This window comes from Anabrus simplex, chromosome 8 (genome assembly GCF_040414725.1).
Source record: "Anabrus simplex isolate iqAnaSimp1 chromosome 8, ASM4041472v1, whole genome shotgun sequence".
In the NCBI taxonomy this organism is placed as follows: Eukaryota; Metazoa; Arthropoda; class Insecta; order Orthoptera; family Tettigoniidae; genus Anabrus; species Anabrus simplex.
The window spans coordinates 243623976-243645724 of NC_090272.1; the positions used below are offsets into that span (position 1 = coordinate 243623976).

Here is a 21749-nt window from a genome sequence, read left to right on the forward strand (position 1 = left end):
TTTACTCCTGTGTCTATTGTGCAAACGGGTACCACTTTCCGGATGGGTTTCGTAGATGCAATGAGTATGGTTTGAAAATTAACCTCTTGAAAACTAAATTGATGTCAGTAGGTAAGGAATTCAACATAAATGAATGCCAGATTGGTGATACAAAGCTAGAATAGGTCAATAATTTCAAGTATTTAGGTTGTGTGTTCTCCCAGGATGATAGTTTAGTAAGTGAGATTGAATCAAAGTGTCCTAAAGCTAATGTAGTGAGCTCGCAGTTGCAATCAACAATATTCTGTAAGAAGGAAGTCAGCTCCCAGACGAAACTATCTTTAGATCGGTCTGTTTTCAGACCAACTTTGCTTTATGGGAGCGAAAGCTGGGTGGACTCAGGATATCTTATTCATAAGTTAGAAGTAACAGACATGAAAGTAGCAAGAATGATTGCTGGTACAAACAGGTGGAACAATGGTAGAAGGGTACTCTGAATGAGGAGATAAAGGCTAATTACCGGGCGAGTTGGCCGTGCGCGTAGAGGCGCGCGGCTGGAGCTTGCATCCGGGAGGTAGTAGGTTCAAATCCCACTATCGGCAGCCCCGAAGATGGCTTTCCGTGGTTTCCCATTTTCACACCAGGAAAATGCTGGGGCTGTATCTTAATTAAGGCCACGGCCGCTTCCTTCCAACTCCTAGGCCTTTCCTATCCCATCGTCGCCATAAGACCTATCTGTGTCGGTGCGACGTAAAGCCCCTAGCAAAAAAAATAAAATAAATAAAGGCTAATTTAGGAATGGACTCGATGGATGTAGCTGTACGCATGAACCGGCTTCAGTGGTGGGGTCATGTGAGGCGAATGGAAGAGGATAGGTTATCCAGGAGAATAATGGACTCTGTTATGGAGGGTAGGAGAAATAGAGGTAGACCAAGACGACGATGGTTAGACTCAGTTTCTAACGATTTAAAGACGAGAGGTATAATGCTAAATTAGGCCACAACACTAGTTGCAAATCGAGGATTGTGGCGACATTTAGTAAATTCACAGAGGCTTGCAGATTGAACGCTGAAAGGCATAACAGTCTATAATGATAATGTATGTAATGTATGTATGCCTAAATTTTGTTCATTCTGCTTTATTTAAGTTCCATTTGGGGTTGTTGATAAATGAGGAGTTGACAGAAGAATTTTCATTGTTGATTAGTATTGGGAAGTGGTCACTATTTCCTTGGAGTGTTGAATAAACAGACCATTTGAAAAGGGTTACTATGTCCGGTGTGCAGATGGTTAGGTCTATACTACTACAGGTGCCGTGGGCTATGTCGAAGCGAGTTGGAGCAGTAGAGTTCATTAGAATTAAATCAAATCCATCAGCTACATTTCTACCTCTTTTACTCTTGCATCAGAACTATGACTACCCCATAACGTGTTGTGGCTGTAGAAGTCACCTACTAGGATGAATGCTTTAGGTAATTGGTGGATAAGGTTTCGTCGATCGTCTCCTTGAAAAAAATAACTGTTTGGAATATAAACATTGCAGATACATAGAGAAGGTGGTAATTGGACTGAAATTGCCACAGCTTCCAAATTAGTGTTAACAGTAAGTTATTTAGCATAGATATTGTTTTTGATATAAGTAGCTACTCCTCCACTCGCGTGAATCACATTAGTTCTATTTTTGTGGTAGACACTGTAGAGTCTTCGATTGGCAGCAAAGTTGTTCTGAAAGTTTGTTTCTTGGAGGCAGATAACAGATGGTTGGTGTTTATTTATTAGGAGCTGTAGATAGTCTGTGATCGATAACTGTTAAGATTCCATTGGAGTAATGTTGTCTTAATAATGATCAAAAGCAGAACAATGTTTATCTCCATTGCTGGGAAGGAATTGTCGTCACTGGAATAGTCTGGCGTTACATTGATATGCATTGGGTCTTCACTTTGACTGACGGATTTCAGTAGACTTTTTACTATTAGAGTGCTTTTGTTTTTGATGCTTTTATCGATGTAGTAAGGATACAGTTTTTGTAGGGCTTTAGCAAGACCTATGTCTTGTGTGTAGTTGGAAGCAATTGCTGATACGTCCTTGGCACCAGCTGTATTTTCGAAGAAGGATTGGAGTTGTAGGTAGCTGAGGGGTAATAGTGATGGGTCGGCTTCCAGAACTTGTTTTACTGGCAGGAGCATATAACTTATTGTTGATTTTTGGGTGTCTGTCTTGGGTTTCTTGGAAGTGTGATTTGTCTTACGGTTTTCAATTTGTTCAGGAGAGGCCAGTATGGATTTGTTGCTATTGGGAGGATTTGAATTATTTGTTTCACTACTAGCTAGTGAAACTGGCCTTTTACATCCAGGAAAATTTACTGTTGTAGGGGTGGTGTGTGTTTCCATAGGTGCAGCAATTTCTCTCTCAATTTGAATTCTGGAGGAGGGAGGATCATTACAGACTTGGCAAAGTGCTAAGTCAGGGTTGGTCATTGAAGTGGCTTCTTGAATAGGCCTATTTTTTGGGAGCGAGCTAGATGTACCGAAGACAGTTTTGGGGTTTTTCGATCTCTGACTTTTGTGAAATCTCTTGGAGCTGAGGAAAATGATTGGAAGAGGATTCATCTTTTGGAAGTGATACGTTGTTAGGACAGTCTTTGGCCAGATGTCGTTTGGTATGGTAAACAAAACAAGTGGGTGAGTCGGATGATTGGTATATCCAGTAGTTAGTACCATCGTATTCAATATGAAGGGATTCGGGGAGTTTATCAAAGTCTTCATTTTGAATGTACATTTGTCTTTGAAAGCTTAAAATGTCGGAGAATCCTGGAATTGAAAAACCTGCTCTAATTGGGGTAATCCTAGACATGATTTTCACACAATTTTAACAATTCCTCTTCGATAACATAGTTTGGGATCACAGGATAGATGTTGGATAATATAATACGCTTTATTTGATTAGAAGGGGTCATATTTCCAGTGATACGTTGTTTATTAAGATCTTAGGGTTTGTCAATATTAGATCTTCAGCAGTTTTCTTACTAGAGAGAAAGATGCGTATCGTTCCGTTCGATATACGTGAAACAAACCGAATGTTGCTAGAGGTTGTAAGTTTACCTATAGCTAGCACATAATCCTTGATACTGATCCCGTCATGAGATTCGATTACAATAGCTTGTTCTTTGGAGGGGTACGACTGTATTGCAGCAGAATAGCTTAACCTTGAATTACGTTCGTTACTAGGCCTACTTGTGACGGTTGTCATTTGGTTACCTGATGCACTGTTAGGATGTGGAGGGTTATTTACGGTGTTGTTATTAACAGTTGGCTTACTTGGTGTCTGTTGAGGAAAAGTATCACTGATTTCTTCATTCATTGAATTCGATAGATGCCGACCTCTATCAACAAAGATGGCCATTTTGAGTGGGTCAACAAAGGGTTTTAGGTTATCTATATAGTTCTTCACTTCTCACAAAGACCACGGATATAATGTCAGGTCTTTTACTTGCAAGAATGTAGTAGGTGATCTAAATATTTACTTCTGATCACTCTTACACCAATGTAACGATTATGAACCTCTATTATATAGCAAAACTTGAGCAATATAATTACTCGAGAACATCATCAGTCACTGCCTTATTGATCACGTAATATGGTGTAATTACATCTATACAACAAAATTGTAAGGTATTGAATAAGGTAGACCCTAAAACAAAAAAAAAACATTATAGTTCAATACGGACAAACAAACCATGTGACCTTGCCGCGGTGGGGAGGCTTGCGTGTTCCAATGATGCAGATAGCCGAGCCGCAGGTGCAACCATATCGGATGGGTATCTGTTGAGAGACCAGACTAACGAATGGTTCATCGAAAGGGGGGTAGCAGCCTTTCGGTAGTTGCAAGGGCGGCAGTCTAGATGATTGACTGATACGGCCTTGTAATAATACTCAACATGGCTTAGCTGTGTTGATACTGCTACACGGCTGAAAGCAACGGGAAACTACAGCCGTAACCACCTCCCGAGGACATGCAGCTCTCTCTGCATGAATGATGTACTGATGATGGCTTCCCCCCGGGTAAAATATTCCGGAGGTAAACTAGTCCCCCATTCGGATCTCCGGGTGGGGACTACACGAGAGGGGGCGATCATCAGGAAGATGGATACTGACATTCTGCGAGTCGGAGCGTGGAATGTTAGAAGTTTGAATCGTTGTGGTAGGTTAGAAAATCTGAAAAGGGAGATGGATAGGCTAAAGTTAGATGTAGTTGGTATAAGTGAAGTACGTTGGCAGGAAGAACAGGATTTTTGGTCAGGCGACTACCGAATTATCAACACGAAATCAAACAGGGGAAATGCAGGAGTTGGTTTAATAATGAATAAGAAAATAGGCCAGCGAATAAGCTACTACGACCAGCATAGTGAAAGAATTATTGTCGCCAAGATAGACACCAAACCAATGCCCACCACAATAGTGCAGGTCTATATGCCTACTAGTTCAGCGGATGATGAAGAAATTGAAAGAATATATGAGGAGATAGAAGATTTAATACAATATGTCAAAGGTGACGAGAATCTAATTGTGATGGGAGACTGGAATGCAGTGGTAGGCCAAGGAAGAGAAGGTAGCACAGTAGGAGAATTTGGATTGGGACAAAGAAACGAAAGAGGAAGTCGGCTGGTTGAATTCTGCACTAATCATAATTTAGTCCTCGCCAATACTTGGTTCAAACACCACAAACGACGGCTGTATACGTGGACGAGACCTGGAGACACTGGAAGGTATCAAATAGACTTCATTATGATTAGGCAGAGATTCAGAAACCAGATGTTGGATTGCAAAGCTTTCCCAGGAGCAGACGCGGACTCTGACCACAACTTGTTGGTCATGAAATGCCATCTGAAGTTGAAGAAATTGAAGAAAGGAAAGAATGCAAAAAGATGGGATCTAGACAAGTTGAAAGAAAAGAGTGTGAGGGATTGTTTCAAGGAACATGTTGCACAAGGACTAAATGAAAAGGCCGAAGGAAACACAGTAGAGGAAGAGTGGAGAGTCATGAAAAATGAAGCTGCTGAAGAAATGTTAGGAAGGAAGAAAAGATCAACTAAGAATCAGTGGATAACTCAGGAGATACTAGACCCGATTGATGAACGACGAAAATACAAGAATGCTAGAAATGAAGAGGGCAGAAAAGAATACAGGAGATTAAAGAATGAAGTGGATAGAAAGTGCAAGGTAGCTAAGGAAGAATGGCTGAAGGAGAAGTGCAAGGATGTCGAAGGCTGTATGGTCCTGGGAAAGGTAGATGCTGCGTACAGGAAAATCAAGGAAACCTTTGGAGAAAGGAAATCTAGGTGCATGAATATTAAGAGCTCAGATGGAAAGCCACTTCTAGGGAAAGAAGATAAAGCAGAAAGATGGCACGAGCATATCCAACAGTTGTATCAAGGTAACGATGTAGATAATTTGGTTCTGGAACATGAAGAGGCTGTTGATGCTGATGAAATGGGAGACCCAATTTTGAGGTCAGAGTTTGACAGAGCTGTGAGTGACCTAAATAGGAACAAGGCACCTGGAATTGATGATATTCCCTCTGAATTACTGACTGCCTTAGGAGAAACCAGCATGGTAAGGTTATTTCATTTAGTGTACAAGATGTATGAGACAGGAGAAGTCCCATCCGATTTTCGGCAGAATGTTGTTATACCTATTCCCAAGAAAGCCGGTGCTGACAGGTGTGAAAACTACCGCACCATTAGTTTAGTATCTCATGCCTGCAAAATTTTAACACGTATTATTTACAGAAGAATGGAAAAACAAGTTGAGGCTGAGTTGGGGGAAGATCAATTTGGCTTCAGAAGAAATGTAGGAACACGTGAAGCAATCCTGACTTTACGTCTGATCTTAGAGGATCGAATCAAGAAGGACAAGCCCACGTACATGGCATTCGTAGATCTAGAAAAGGCATTCGATAATGTTGATTGGACCAGGCTATTTCTGATTCTGAAGATGATAGGGATCAGATACCGAGAACGAAGAATTATCTACAACCTGTATAAAAATCAGTCTGCAGTGATAAGAATCGAGGGCTTTGAAAAAGAAGCAGCAATCCAGAAAGGAGTGAGGCAAGGCTGCAGTTTGTCCCCTCTCCTTTTCAATGTTTACATAGAACAGGCAGTAAAGGAAATCAAAGAGAAATTTGGAAAGGGAATCACAGTCCAAGGAGAGGAAATCAAAACCTTGAGATTTGCCGATGATATTGTTATTTTATCTGAGACTGCAGAAGATCTCGAGAAGTTGCTGAATGGTATGGATGAAGTCTTAGGTAAGGAGTACAAGATGAAAATAAATAAGTCCAAAACAAAAGTAATGGAGTGCAGTCGAACGAAGGCAGGTGATGTAGGAAATATTAGATTAGGAAACGAAGTCTTAAAGGAAGTAGATGAATATTGTTACTTGGGTAGTAAAATAACTAACGATGGCAGAAGTAAGGAGGACATAAAATGCAGACTAGCACAAGCAAGGAAGATCTTTCTTAAGAAAAGAAATTTGCTCACTTCAAACATTGATATCGGAATTAGAAAGATGTTTTTGAAGACTTTTGTGTGGAGCGTAGCATTGTTTTTTTTGCTAGGGGCTTTACGTCGCACCGACACAGATAGGTCTTATGGCGACGATGGGATGGGAAAGGCCTTGGAGTTGGAAGGAAGCGGCCGTGGCCTTAATTAAGGTACAGCCCCAGCATTTGCCTGGTGTGAAAATGGGAAACCACGGAAAACCATCTTCAGGGCTGCCGATAGTGGGATTCGAACCTACTATCTCCCGGATGCAAGCTCACAACCGCGCGCCTCTATGCGCACGGCCAACTCGCCCGGTACGTAGCATTGTATGGAAGTGAAACATGGACGATAACTAGCTCAGAAAGAAAGAGAATAGAAGCTTTTGTAATGTGGTGTTACAGAAGAATGCTGAAGGTGAGATGGATAGATCGAATCACGAATGAAGAGATACTGAATCGAATTGGTGAGAGGAGATCGATTTGGCTAAATTTGACGAGAAGAAGAGATAGAATGATAGGACACATCTTAAGACACCCAGGACTTGTTCAGTTGGTTTTTGAAGGAAGTGTAGGTGGCAAGAACAGTAGGGGTAGACCAAGGTATGAATATGACAAACAGATTAGAGCAGATGTAGGATGCAATAGTTACGTAGAAATGAAAAGGTTAGCACAGGATAGGGTGGCATGGAGGGCTGCATCAAACCAGTCTATGGACTGAGGACTCAAACACAAAAAATTTAAATAAAAGCTTTTCAGTCTGTCGAACACACAAGGTAAATATTACACTGTAAGGTACATTAAGGAATAAAAATACAACTTGTGTGTTTGGCAGACCGAAAAGTTATATCCCGTCCAATATCTGTCTTCTTGCCCGTACAACACTCAACTACATGCGTGTCATTCAGTTAAGATATTTTCATCCTTCCTGAAATACAGTGTCGTATTCTCTGCGATAGAAGCCATAGACTTTAAGACGTGAACATTAAGGCGTCAGTTCTTCACGGTCTGACTCCGTGTTTAGCTGGTTCTGCCATGGGTAGTTGTTGGGTCCCCCTGTCAATATTAAAACTCTTTAGTTTACACAATATTCATACATATTTCAAGAGATTGGCCACTCTCTTCATCAGCAGAGATCCACTAACCTAACTGTACTGGGGTACACCTTCTCCGGGCATTTAAACTGAGCACCTTCTATAAGGCCATTAGGGAATCTACTTGAACTGATGTAGTGCAAAGTAGTTCGCTTTTCAACTGTTATATGTCTTTATCATCAGTCTAAATGCCCCCTTTGGCGGGATCAACGATAATTGAGTTTTACCATTGGCTAACCTTACTTTTTGAAGATTGTTTTGTTTATGTATCAAAGTTGTCAACGCTTCTGCTGGTTACTTCTCCAATATCAATCAACCTATCAAAATTTTGTAAATATTTTTCTTTAGCCAATTAAAACTGGGGGCGTGTACAAGAATTCCGCCTATCGGCGAGGAGTTCTGGAATCTTCCCTTCAAAAATGCCATAAAAGCTGGGTGCTTTAGGGCCGTATTGTCTTCTTATTGAGCGCGACGTGTTTTAACGGAGGCGGAGGCTGCTGGTGGCGTTCGGAAGGCCCAGACAGCTCCTACAGATAACTTGAGGGGAAGGTTTCATATAAACTTTAAATGGAGAAGTTTCAGCCAGTCTGTTCCCTACTGTAATGTAAGAGTGATTACCCTCTGTTGAACTTGGTAAAGTTTCTAAAACCTCTTTTGGGATGTAATGCAACCCCGGTGCCTCTGTTTCATAAGCCCACTTACAGTTTCTTTCGCCTCCTTGCATTTTGTTTATTGCTGGTTTCAATCAACCTTTTCCTTTTACATTAAGGCCATTTAGTATGGGCACAGTCTAATATACTGTATACAGTCGCGAAGCTCTGATCGTATTTTTCATCCAAGGCGACTACAGCGCTCCAAGTGGCGAGCTGGCAGACAACAGGGAACGAATTACCACTACAATCTAAAATGGTCATACCTTCTGAACCATTCATGCAAATAATGTCTTGACAAGTATATTGTAATCTGTATGAAATAGAGGAGGAGGTCATACAATTTATTTCGATGAGAAGTTCGAGGATAATATCAAAATATTTATTTAATCTTAAGGAGTTAGTTTTCTTTTTTTCCTTTCTTTTTTTCTTTGCAAGTTGCTTTACGTCGCACCGACACAGATAGGTCTTATGGCGACGATGGGACAGGAAGGTGCTAGGGGTGGGAAGGAAGCGGCCGTGGCCTTAATTAAGGTACAGCCCCAGCATTTGCCTGGTGTAAAAATGGGTAACCACGGAAAACCATCTTCAGGGCTGTTGACCGTGGTGTTCGAACCCACTATCTCCCGAATACTGGACACTGGCCGCACTTAAGCGACTGCAGCTATCGAGCTCGGTAGTATTTTTCTTTACCACGGACTATAACAAAATCGTTTCTATAGGGCAACCGGTTCAAAATAGATATATACCATCGCAGACTTTTTTGTAGAGGTTTTCATGCTCTACAGTTCGTACTCTTACACTTCGGGTCTATTGTTGATGGTTCACGCAGCGTAAGCCAAGAAAGCAAGTGACCGACCAACATCGAACCTGCGAAGTTGGGCTAAGAAGGCCAACGTTCTACCATGGTTGGTCACTTACTTTCTTGGCTTACGCTGCCTGAACCGTCAACGATAGACCCCAAATGTAAGTGTACGAATTATACAGCATAAAAACCTCTACAAAAAAAAAAAAAAAAAAAAAAAAAAATCCGCAATGGTATATACATATTTTGAACCGGTTGCCCTCTAGAAGCGATTTTATCTTATAGTCCACGGTAAAAAAATACTCCTTAAAATTAAATAAATATTTCAATATTATCCTCAAACTACTTGATCGAAATAAATTGTTTGCCCTCATCCACTATTTCATAAGGATTACAATAATCTTGTCAGGACATTATTTGCACGAATGGTTCAGAAGTTATGACCGTTTTAGACTGTAGTGGTAATTTGTTCCCTGTTGTCTGCTAGCAAGTTGCCTCTTCCTCACCGCTAGAGGTGCTAGTGTCGCTCCAGCTCTCAAGTGGATGAACGTTCCTCTTATTAGAGCTTCGCTACTGTATATATTAGACTGTGGTATGGGCTCTCTTGCTTCTGTTTATTTAGTAATTGTTTCTGGTGTGAAGTTCCCTTGAGGAACCGAAAGTTATAAACTGTTGAGCAATAGACAACTACTTTATGTGATGGGTTGTAAGTGCGCTATTAGAAACCGATGCCTCTGAGAGGCTGGACTGTGGTGTAGACTCCTAGAAAGGGTATTTTTTACCTGCCTAGAGCAACCAAGCTCTTTTCTGTATGACTTAACATGTGTAATTCTCTCAAGTTTTGTACCTGATTAAGTCACTGTTGTAGGAGCTGACGAGCTCAATTCACATCTTCTATTTATGGTATCACATTTTAATTTTTTAAAGGAAAGAAATAAAATTTTAATATGTATTGTGCTCTAGGTAATTCTTTGTCCGTCCATTTATTGCTCACGCTCCTCACACCTCTGTGAACCACAATATTTTCTTAACACTAAAAAATTGCGAATCTCTCAAAACAACAATAATTACGTCAAGTAATGAGCATTTTTCATTAGCTTAGTCAATACGGACCAATTGAGGACCAAAAATGGCCAAATTTCTTGATGTAGCAGCTGGTTCACCATCACAGCGTTGGCCGGCGGAGTAGGAGAGGTGCTGGTATACAATTTACAATCACTAGATTGCATTCCACAAACCTGAATTCAATTCCAAATATATGTCAGCAGTGAGGCTTCCTGATCCATCTGTCAGATGGAGACATTGAGACCTCTTTGTGTCCAGCTTCTGGCTGAATGGTCAGTGTACTGGTCTTCGGTTCAGAGGGCCTTGGTTTCAATCGCAGCTCGGGGACTGGGTGTTCGTACTGTCTTCAACATCTCTGCAACTCACTCACAGCGCTATCCTCCACCATCGTCAGAGGACTGCGCCAGGCTAGAAATAGTCACAGGAAATTTAATTCACCAAGAGTGGCTGTGTGCCGATGTTGGGTCTCGTCCTCTCTCTATCTCATGATCGTCTCAAACCGATATAAAGACTTAGATGTTGTCGGACACTGCTGGCGGGTCAGCGTGGGAACAGAACAGAAATGGAAACGCAATCTCCACGTCTTCTCTGCCTTTGATGAGCTTCAAGACTCATCGTCTCGACACATCTTTATTCTTGATGTGGGAAGCGAAGAAGTGGTTCCCTCTTTTCGTGTTTATCTTTCTCAAGATTGTTCACCGAAAACGTTAACTAGCTTTAAATCCATTGAAGATATCAATATTCTGGTTTCCTTTCCTTAACCTGGATCCGCCCAGTGTGCCATATATGGCACGTCAAAATACACCGTTTTCTTGGTCTCTTATTATTGAAACCGCGTGCTCTGTATTGTTTACTGCGGTATTTTTGTGTTCAGAGAAGTCCCACCTTACATCTTATGTGGTTTATTTTAGTATATCGTTCTGCTTGGTACGTTATAGCTAAATAAAAAAGAAGTCTTGTTTTCACGATTGCCAGTAATGGCTGCATGTTTGAAGTAAGTAATTCCTGCTTTACTTCTATAGTTATTTATATGGACCCTGCTGTGCTGTATTTTTCTCTAAGGTGCTTATATGTGTGGAGATTAGCTAAGATATGTCTTGGTGATGATTGGTGTCCTTTCATTTGAAGTAGAAGTTTGGTGGTACTTATCTGGCACGCTGGGCGGTAGTGCTGTTTTTCTGCCCGGCACAACTCAGCCTATAATTGTTGTAGTTCTGATGTTCCATTCTGTTCATTTCATTCTTCTTTATCAACCTAGCAATGCATAATGGTGTAGGCTGTAAGTTGTATGTTTTTATTGAACAATTTATAATCATGCAGAGTAAAATTTTCACATAAAATTGACACTACATTGCGGTTTTCTTGTCGAAATGTATCTTTTATGCAGTTATTCATCCTATCTCTTCACGTGCTTCACATTTATGGGTTCATACGTTTTTCTAGGAGAATCTCATTACGAGTAGTATTTTACTTGTTGGATAATGATGAATTTTCCGCCATAGGAAAGATATTCATTGAGCCTCCAGATGCTGTAGTTTTGTCGGATGAAGACGAAGGTGGCTTCGCCAACAATTTACCTGGTAGCCAGCTTCGAGCGAACTCAGAAAAAAAGTGGTGGTGGGCAATATATGCCTGGCTCGTCGATACATGGCAGCTAAAATACATGTCTTGAGAAGGCATTTCTCATCTTGATTTTTGATGAGCATTTGTCCAGACTTATATCACATGCTACTAAGCTGCTCCCTTTTTCAGTAGATCTCATGGTTTTGGACATAATTCAGTGCAGTACGATGGAATGCATCACTGACCTTCTACAATTCCAGGAACTAAGGGAAAATTGCCTTGCTAGGCCTAGAGCCCAGTGTACCATGTGCAATATAGGTTTATGTGTAGACTGTTGTACTGATTATCATACGCACAAAGGTAATAAGTATTGTGTACTTGCCTTTCAGAACATCACCGTTAATGCAGTCCTCACATGAACATATGACTTATCTCTGTACATACCGCTAGTATAATTCCTCATACAGACTGTCTCATTGCCTCAAGATGTAATAAGTGATTAGGGTAGCTTGTGAGATTTCAACATTATTATTTAAAATATAAATTCATTTCCTCCTACTATTAACAACTCAAGTCAATTACAACCCCTATAAAATCATCTCTAGCACCATTAATCAAACATCTAGGTATTTTTAATAGTTATGGAAAAACATTATTTTTGTAATATGTGCAAATATTGAAGGAAAAACTTGTATACTGATGATTCACAAAACAAAGTATTGGATAAAAGAATATCGGTAAGCCAAATGCAGAATAACATCCAAATTCCCGTATGTGAAACAAAAGACAGCACTACCGCCCAGCATGCCATATATGGCACGGGCCTTTTCTTCGGAAATTACATGTCGAATTTTCCGGGATCTTCATATGCACATTATCCAACGCTAAAAGTTACAAGTTGATTTTCAAAGAATAAAATCTTGGGCGGATCCAGGTTATAAAGGAGCCCATAAAATTTTGCACTGCGTTTTGCTGTGAGATGTTTGATAACGGACATATCAACACTAACTCGTTTTTTAAAAATGAAACAATAGTAATTTCTGACATTAGCAGAAAATGTGAAACTCTTGCGAATTCAGACGTTATTAATACATACATCAAACATTTATTTTTTGAAATAATACTTCAGTGTAGCCTGCCTGGTCGTTAAGGCGCTGACGTCTGACACCGTGGTTAGCCACTTCAAGTCCTGTTGGTTGAAAAAATGTTCACCATCAGAATGTTGGCCGGCAGGGTAGGGGAGATGGTGCTATACAATTCATAATCACTAGATTGCACTCAAAACCCCTGGGTTAAATTCCAGACCTCTCTTCAGTGCTCGTATGGACTGAAGGCATATGACGCTATTAATGGTGATTCATCCGTTGGATGGAGACATTAAGCCTTGAGCAGACACCTTTGTGCTATTTGATAGGAGTGCCAGCACCAGGTTTCACCTTTTCCCTTCCTATTATATATCGAATTATTCATTTCATTTCATCTCATTAACTCCTCTGATGAGGTTGACGTCAGAAAGGCCATCCGGTCATAAAAACTCGCCTCGTACCCGACCCCTTAGAGAAACGGGACAAGGGCTGGACAAACAAGCAATAATACTTCAACGTAACCTGTAAATGTAAGAAAATATACAAATTTTCAATAACCTACTCTACTACCTAACATTATTCGTCCAACATGTTAACACAATAAAAAACAGCAAAAATTCACATCCAATTCTCAAAATAGAGACAATAAAGCTCAGTTTGCGTTCCTTTTTAACCAACACTATTATTTCATTTCATGTAAAAACATAAACCGCCTCTCCTAAAAACATGGCACACCCTTGGGATACATCACACGGCTTGTACATACAGAGTGTATGTTAACAAGGATGGTGCAATCGGATAGGTAGAGAAAATGGGGTTACTCTGCTACGAACTCGTCACTGCCATAACTGCATCAGATTGTTCCTTGTCTCGTCTGTTGGTCCTTCACTCACAACATTGTAAATGGAATGAAGGAAACAATGTACCAATGGTTTGATTACAGTAGATGTTCGACCTACTTCGATGCACTGTTCACACCAATGTAGTAGCGACCTTTGGACGTCTGGTGCGCGAACGACCTGCAAAGCTGTCCGTATTCTTGGTACAACTTCATCTTCACTTTCTACAGGGTTGACGTGCTGAACGAACTGTACATCGGGGCTGGGAAGCGACTAAGCAAAACAAACGAGAAACATGTCAATTCGCACCGAGCATTACCTCCGTCTCCTACTTCCCTTCCCTTCCCTTCCACAGCAACAGGCAGTGGCTGGCTCTCTGCCAGACCAAAGTTCATCAGTTTGAATCGCGTTCCTAGAAGTAAGAAAATAACTTCATTTTCTCCATGAATCCGATTGCACCATCGATCTAAACATAACACGAAGAGGGTGTAGTTCCGCTACACCCTGTATGTACCAGTTGTATCACAAGTTGAAGTATTACTGATTGTCTCATGTATGAATTCATAATACAGTAGTTTGAAATTTTCAGCTAGTAGCAGAAATTAGTATAGTTCCATTAAAAAGAAAACAAAGTTGCTGCAGATATCTCCATTGTAAATAATCTGATCGAAAACTGTATCACAATGTTTGACGAGCTCCTTCAATGCAACCATCCTCTTTTACATTACAGTTAATTATGTATTTCGTTTGTTGCAGGTTGTTGAATTAGGACATTTTGAACATACGTCACAAGATGATTTGGTTGTGAAAGTCAGTTTGTCAGATGTGCCTTTCTTTAATGCTCCAGTCTACCTGGAAAATAAGGAACAAATAGGGAAGATAGATGAGATATTTGGCACATTACGGGATTATTTTGTGTCTGTGAAAGTGAGTGAAGGAATAAAGGCAAAGTCTTTTGCAAAACAACAGAAGGTATGTATAATAATAATGTGGTTGTATTTCCTGTCATTATGGTTTTTATAATTTTCAAAACACCTTAACAAGTATATATACAGCGTGGGGTAAAAGTTGCTTCTCCGAAAAATAAATGTCTGTTCCGTCTGCGGTGTGGTGCTGTTGTGATGTTTGACATTTGCTGCTCGATGATCACACTCCGTGCCATACCTGACTTCTCATCAGATGTTCACTGTATGGGAAGGCTGTATGCAGAAAATCAGCTGTTGCTTACTACTGCAAGGTCGCAAGATTGAAGCTGAAATCTCCAGCAAAATAACATGAGATACCGTTAGACAAGCGTAGTTGCCGTGCGGCCTTGGGTGCATGTCGTGACTGCAGAGTAACTCGCTTTATACATGGCTATCTGTGTAAGAGGTTTGGTCAAAAGAGAGATCAAGCAAGAATCTCGTAAATATTCTAGAGTTTGTCCAAGGAAGAGGTATGTCTTCTTTGCGTGAAGCAAATGCAAAGGGACAGGTAAATGATTGCATGTAGTGTTTGTAGAGAGACAGACATACAGGAAGATGCCAGCGACACCTAGTCTTCATTTGCTGACAGGGGAACGTATACTTCTGGCACCAGCTTCATGTTCGAGCCATAACTGTGAGGCCGACAGACCAACCACCAAGCAGGTTACTTTCCTAGTCCAGAGGGACGCTACAGCTTGGTGGCTGAATAAAAGTGATGTTCATTCAGCAATGTCCATAGCAGATACCATGTAGCAGAAACAGGTTAACAAATCCAGCATAAGATGGTATTCTTGTTTTGTGAAGGCAAGAAGAGCAAAGGAAATGTGACTGTGGGCCATTTATATTTCAAGAGGGCTTGTAATTAGAATCGTATTGTATGGATTACTCGCTTCAGGAAACCATACAGAATTAAAAGCAGGAAAATTATATCATTCATATCTCGCTCGTACATGTGTGAAGGGGGAGAAGCAAATATCTTCCTGGAGACGGCTGGAGTGTGATTTCATTTTACAACACCAGCCAAAGTAGAGTGCAAAAAACTCTGTCTTTTGTTGGCGAAATTCAGACAAAAATGATTTATTTTTGTTACTAATTTAACGTTGCACCTGTGCATTGAAGGTTTTTTGTGACAAAAGTATGGGAAAAAGTTAAGATCGGTAAGGTGGCAGCCGTGCCCTTAATTAAATACAGCCTGGCGTGAAAATAGGGAAAGATGTAGACGGTGATTCCCGTAGGGAATCTGAAATATTTGTCCCAAATGAGTAAATTTATAATACCAATATAAATTGTCCGTTATTGGACATTATCAATTTTCCAGCTAACTCATTCCTGGTTGCCAGCGTTTCGGCCTCGTGTGCTAGGTTGGGCTCATCAGTTGGTACCTAGCACACCTACCAAGACGCTGATAGCCAAGCAGGTGTCAGTTTTTGGTAAAGAGACAAAGTCTCTCATAGTGCATTGGCACTGCTGGTGGCTTCAAGTAGACTATGCAGTGGCCTCCACGGTATGCACTAGCCTTGCGTCTTGGTAGGTGTGCTAGGTACCAACTGAGGAGCCCAACCTAACACACGAGGGCGAAACGCTGGCAACCAGGAATGAGTTAGCTGGAAAATTTATAATGTCCAATAATAGACCATTTATATTGGTATTAAAATAGGGAACGTCGGAAAACCATCTTCAGGGCTATCGAAGGTGGGATTCAAACCCACCATCTCCCGAATGCAACCCTAACCACACGGCCAACCCGCTCGGTTACAGAAATGATTGCCTATTCGTTAGTGCCCATAGTTAAAATGCAACAGGAGAGTGCAGGAATGTTTGGTGTATGAATTCTGAAGCAAATTTTTCAAAATTTGAGAACTTTTCAATCACAGCCACTAAATCTGGGAAAATGCTAAAGAAGGAATTAATTCTGGGTTAAAGAAGTTTCCTTTCTATTCTCAGACGACAGATGCTCCCTCCTCGTGGACGACGAACAGTGGTATAGCCTGCCAGAACTGTTACAGTTTCCTTTCTATTCTCAGACGACAGATGCTCCCTCCTCGTGGACTACGAACAGTGGTATAGCCTGCCAGAACTGTTACAGTTTCCTTTCTATTCTCAGACGACAGATGCTCCCTCCTCGTGGACGACGAACAGTGGTATAGCCTGCCAGAACTGTTACAGTTTCCTTTCTATTCTCAGACGACAGATGCTCCCTCCTCGTGGACGACGAACAGTGGTGTAGCCTGCCAGAACTGTTACAGTTTTTTTCTGTGGAAAATCAAGCCACTAGCCAAGTTTTTCTTTCAGCAGAGGAAATCATTTTACCGCCGACCTGACAGAATTTTTGGCAGCTTGTGAAGAGCTTCTCCAACTGAGACAGTATTCTAAAAAGCCACTCTTCCATTCATTTTCAGTTTTCGTGTCCACGGTTTCAGGATATCAAGCGCATACACAAAGGAGATCCTGTTGGTTGTAAAATACTGTTTAGAGACGTACAACAGCGCGATGACAAACATCTTGTTCGGTGTGCTGGTGGCATCATTCAATTGATACAAGTAATTTCTTTTCGGGTTCTTTTCACACTGTTACGCTCTTATGATACAACCATCAGCTACTCGAGTCACCAGAGTGCGGTTGCTGTTCGTGGTTGCTTTTTTCTCCTGATTGTTTGCAAACCACTCGGCTATAAGGTGTATATTCTGTTTGCAAAACCCAAGTTTGTTGTCATATAGTTACATTGATTAGATTCGCCCACAAAATTTCATTTTCGTTTTCGTCTGTTAAAATATTACGGCATGAATTGATGGAGTGATTAGTATGCATTTATTTATTGAATGGAAGACAAAGTGCAAAGATTACTACGCTATTATAAAATTATTATAGAATGACAATTATTACAAAATTTGAAAGTAGGGTTTGTAGTTGGTTTTAAAGATCCCCTTGACGTTTTTTCCCACATATTACCACAATAATTAATTTTACAAGGAAAGGAATATACATAGAGAGATATCAATCAGAAAAGAAATTAAAGCATTACAAGACGGTGGTTCAACCAGAGGCGAGATACGGAAGCGGAACTCTCTTGAAAGTCACTCAGAGAAACAAAATCAACAACATCCTAAGAATAGCAAGAAGATGCACACTGGTGGATCGTGGTGTGCAGAGAACTGGACGCCAGAAAATTATAGAGAAACTCTGGAATCTGAAGCAACAAGTAGGATGGATTAAGGAAATTAGGCACGATTGGAAGAACTAGAAATAACTCTGGACGCTTTACAAAACAGAGGACAAAATGTAAAGAAACTGAAAAACATAAAAATAAAATTTAAACCAAAACTACACAAACAGCATATGATGAAGAGGGTACTTACAGATGAGGAACACCGAGCTCGATAGCTGCAGTCGCTTAAGTGCGGCCAGTATCCAGTAATCGGGAGATAGTGGGTTCGAACCCCACTGTCAGCAGCCCTGAAGATGGTTTTCCGTGGTTTCCCATTTTCACACCAGGCAAATGCTGGGGCTGTACCTTAATTAAGGACACGGCCGCTTCCTTCCCGTTCCTTGGCCTTCCCTATCCCATCGTCGCCAAAGACCTATCTGTGTCGGTGCGACGTAAAGCAAATGGCAAAAAAAAAAAAAAACAGATGAGGAACGACAGAAACGATCAGAACGAATGAAAATCTACTAGGCAATTCAGAATGAAAACCTATAGAAGAAGATGTCCAGACTGAAGTGGCCAAATGAGGCCGTAGAGTAGAAGAAGAAGAAGAAGAAAGTGATAGGAACACATAATAAAAGTAAACCGCATGACAGGTCTGTGTGGAAGGAGGGGGAAACAAAACAAAACGACACCCCAGTTCTAGGCCTACAAGCCCCGACAAGCTCGTTTGTGTTTTGCAGCTTGTTTGGGAGGGTAGTGTGGGAACAGAAGAAAGCCGATAAGCACAGGAAATGGATAAAGAAGACCTGGGATTGATTATTAGAGACCTGGAAAAAGAGTGCATAAATTATGTAAGAAAAAGTAGAGGTTTTATAGTAATGTGCTCTATTGCATCATACAGGCAAATATACTTTTAAAACTGGTCAAAGACTGGAAAGAATCATCAGTACTCTGGCAGTTTTCAGTAATCTGAAATGAATAAAAATACTGTACTGTAACCTTGGTTTTTATCACACTTTTGATAACACACAAAACTTAGTTACTTATACATATAGAAGCCCTATTAGTATAATTTAAACAGATTCAGGAGAATACGAGAGGAATTATTACACCATTTCATATGTATGAGATCAGTTTTGACCCTTGCGTGAGGTCATCTTCAGGCCTGTAATTCAAAATCGGCAAGTTAATATAAGTTCACAAAAAACACATCCAAAAGCATAAAAACATGTTATGGTTAAAATACTACATACACAGAGTCTGATAAAAGCTTTGTCAAATTTTGTTAAAGTTAACTTATTTGTTGCCATGAAAAGCACATTCCTTGTCACATTTGATCACTGCATGTATGTCCAGCTTGTTCGAATGTTCAGTTCTGCTGTCTAAATGACTGTTGATGCTTTGGATTATAAACAATGTATCCCATATATGTATCCAGAGGTTCTTAATTAAAATGAAAGGTGATGTAATTAGGAAGCAGCCCCAGGTTCAATTCCCGGCCAGATCAGCGATTTTCACCTGGATCTGAGGGCTGGTTCGAGGTCCACTCAGCCTACCTGATTACAATTGAGGAGCTATCTGGCAGTGAGATGGCGGACCCGGTCTACAAACCCAAGAATAACAGCCGAGGGGATTTGTTGTGCTGACCACGCTTCACCTCATAATCGACAAGCCTTCGGCCTGAGCAGCGGACGCTTGGTAGGCCAAGGCTCTTCGGGGCCATGGGGTTTGGTTTTGTTTGATGTTATTAGGTTGGATAAGCCCAAGAGTATCCGCTTGACCGTGTGGAATAGGATCGGATTACTAAGGAAACTGCAAAATGAAAGAAAAGGAACAGTGTAAGCAATTACGTGTTATGTGGAAGAGCAAAAAGAATAAGTAAGTTTGTATGACACACACCTGTTTGTTGTCCTCCTGCATGTCAATTGTGCTTTTGATAATTGCGCTCAGGTTAAAGCAGAGCCACCTACCAACTTACAGTACAATAAAATCTTGAACAACCAAGTAATGTAGTTTTCTGGAATAGGCATGCTGATGATATTTTTGTTATTTTATGGAATGCTATGTTTCAATTATTATCTATCTGTGTATCTTATCTCACCTATCCATTATTATTGCGCCTCAAATCAGTGCCATAGTTATTCGTGTTAAGTGCTGTATGATAGCTGTGCTGCTTCACTTGCTACACGCGCTGTCTTACACTTTTAACTCTTGGATGGACAATAGCAGACATCATACATGAAATGGCAGCCACACATGAAAAATCAAAAACATCTATGTCACAAGCACACGTATTGCATGAATATGAGCCAGCCCATCATTGGCTGAAGTGTAGGAGAAGTTTCCTGCATACGACAGAATGCTTATACAGATAACCTCAGTCATCGATGTTAACGGCCTGGAGGACTAGACTGGGTAGGTGGATCCATCTGAAAATCTCCCCGCGGACCACGTATGAGTGTCTGGGGTTGGTAGATCCAAGATCATTAGGAAGTGGGGCTTCCCTTGTAAGTCAACCCTCTGTAAACAAACCATGTTCACCTCCTCAACTGCAGCTCATCCCCTACATCGTGAGACCAGGCTGCTGTGATCTAAGAGAATGTTCATAATTTTTTAAGTACCCCTACTATTTCCTTGTGTGTATTGATTTAATATTTAAAATTAATGAGGAAATTAATTTGTACAAATTACTGTGTTGCTCCTGACAAGAGTAAATAAGTAAAATAATCATGTTTAAGATGCAAATTTTAGTAATTTTTCATGAAAGAGTTCCTTCCCTCACCACTTGAAATAATTTGGGCTGGAAAGTGTTAAAAGATCTTTAGCTCTTGTCTGATTGTGTCCATGTCAGTGCTGCTTTGTCGTGGAATGGAAATAACTTGAATTAATTGCTGATCTCTTCATTTCAGTTGTTCATTGATCCTAATAAACTGCTGCCTCTTCAGAGATTTCTGCCTCAACCTCCTGGTTCCGTCCAGAAACGTGGCGGCAGAGGACGAGGTGGTGGAAGAGGGGGAGGCGGTCGCGGTGGACGTGGTGGAGGAAGAGGATTTGGAGGAGGTGGTGGAAGAGGAAGAGGGTTTGGAGGAGGAGGGCGTGGCGGTGGTGGGGGTTACGGACGAGGAGGTGGAGGGTTTGGGCGAGGGGGTGGTGGGGGAGGATATGGACGAGGCGGAGGTGGGGGAGGGGGAGGTTGGGGAAGATAGATTAGTGATCTTAAAAATACCTGTTGGAGTGACCTGTGAAAAAGCTGTGGAAGATTGCGTGTGCAAAGAGACTCAACTATGTCAGAAACACAGTGCAGTGCTAATATTGTTACAGACTTATGACATTGTCTTTGGAGTTTTGTGTTTAAAAAATTTGAAACAAATCCCCATTCTGTTGTTCATTACCTACAGAAATCTAATGACATTTGACCTAGGTAAGCTTTAATTATAAGCTCTGTTGGATTGGTTTTTACAATTCTTTCACGTTCTTAGGAATGATAGGATTTTTATGCACTGCTATGCTAGACTGCATCTATAATTTGATATACAAGGACTACAGAATATCCTTTACCTTGTGTTTCTGGTTGGTAATTTTGTCCTATTTCCAGGAATGTATAGCATTTCCTAAATATTTGTTATTGTGAATCCATTGCAGGAATCATTAAACTATACTTGTATATTTTTAGCTAAAAAGTAGCTCTTTTGCACACGGAAATTGATAATCGTATAGAGGAAAACTTCCTCAAAGTGGAATTGCAAGGGAATTAGACGAGTTTCTATATTACACAAAACATTGTTTCTTTTCTCCTGGTAAAAGAACACCGCAACACATAATATGATACAGTATCTGTGTCTGCCTACACATGATGCTCAGCTATTCAGATGGATGTGTGTAATACTGTAATTCACTGATTTGTTAATTATTATTACATACAGTATGATACAGTAGAACCTCGATTATACGTTCCCAGAAACTACGTTTTCCCGTATTATTCGTTCAAATTACGTGGTCCCGCGAGCTTCCTAATTAAAT

At 40.7% G+C, this 21749-nt stretch overlaps 1 protein-coding gene across 1 annotated transcript in view; it reads left to right on the top strand.

Annotated features, from left to right (window-relative positions):
• The window catches only part of Gar1 (Gar1 ribonucleoprotein), a 30361-nt gene extending 8952 nt beyond the window's left edge, over positions 1-21409 (top strand). The window contains exons 4-5 of the mRNA XM_067152221.2: positions 14376-14591; positions 20639-21409. Of these exons, the coding sequence (XP_067008322.1) occupies positions 14376-14591; positions 20639-20935 (513 nt within the window). The 3' untranslated portion in view covers positions 20936-21409. The remainder of the gene's footprint in view (positions 1-14375; positions 14592-20638) is intronic.
• Positions 21410-21749: the final 340 nt, after the last annotated feature.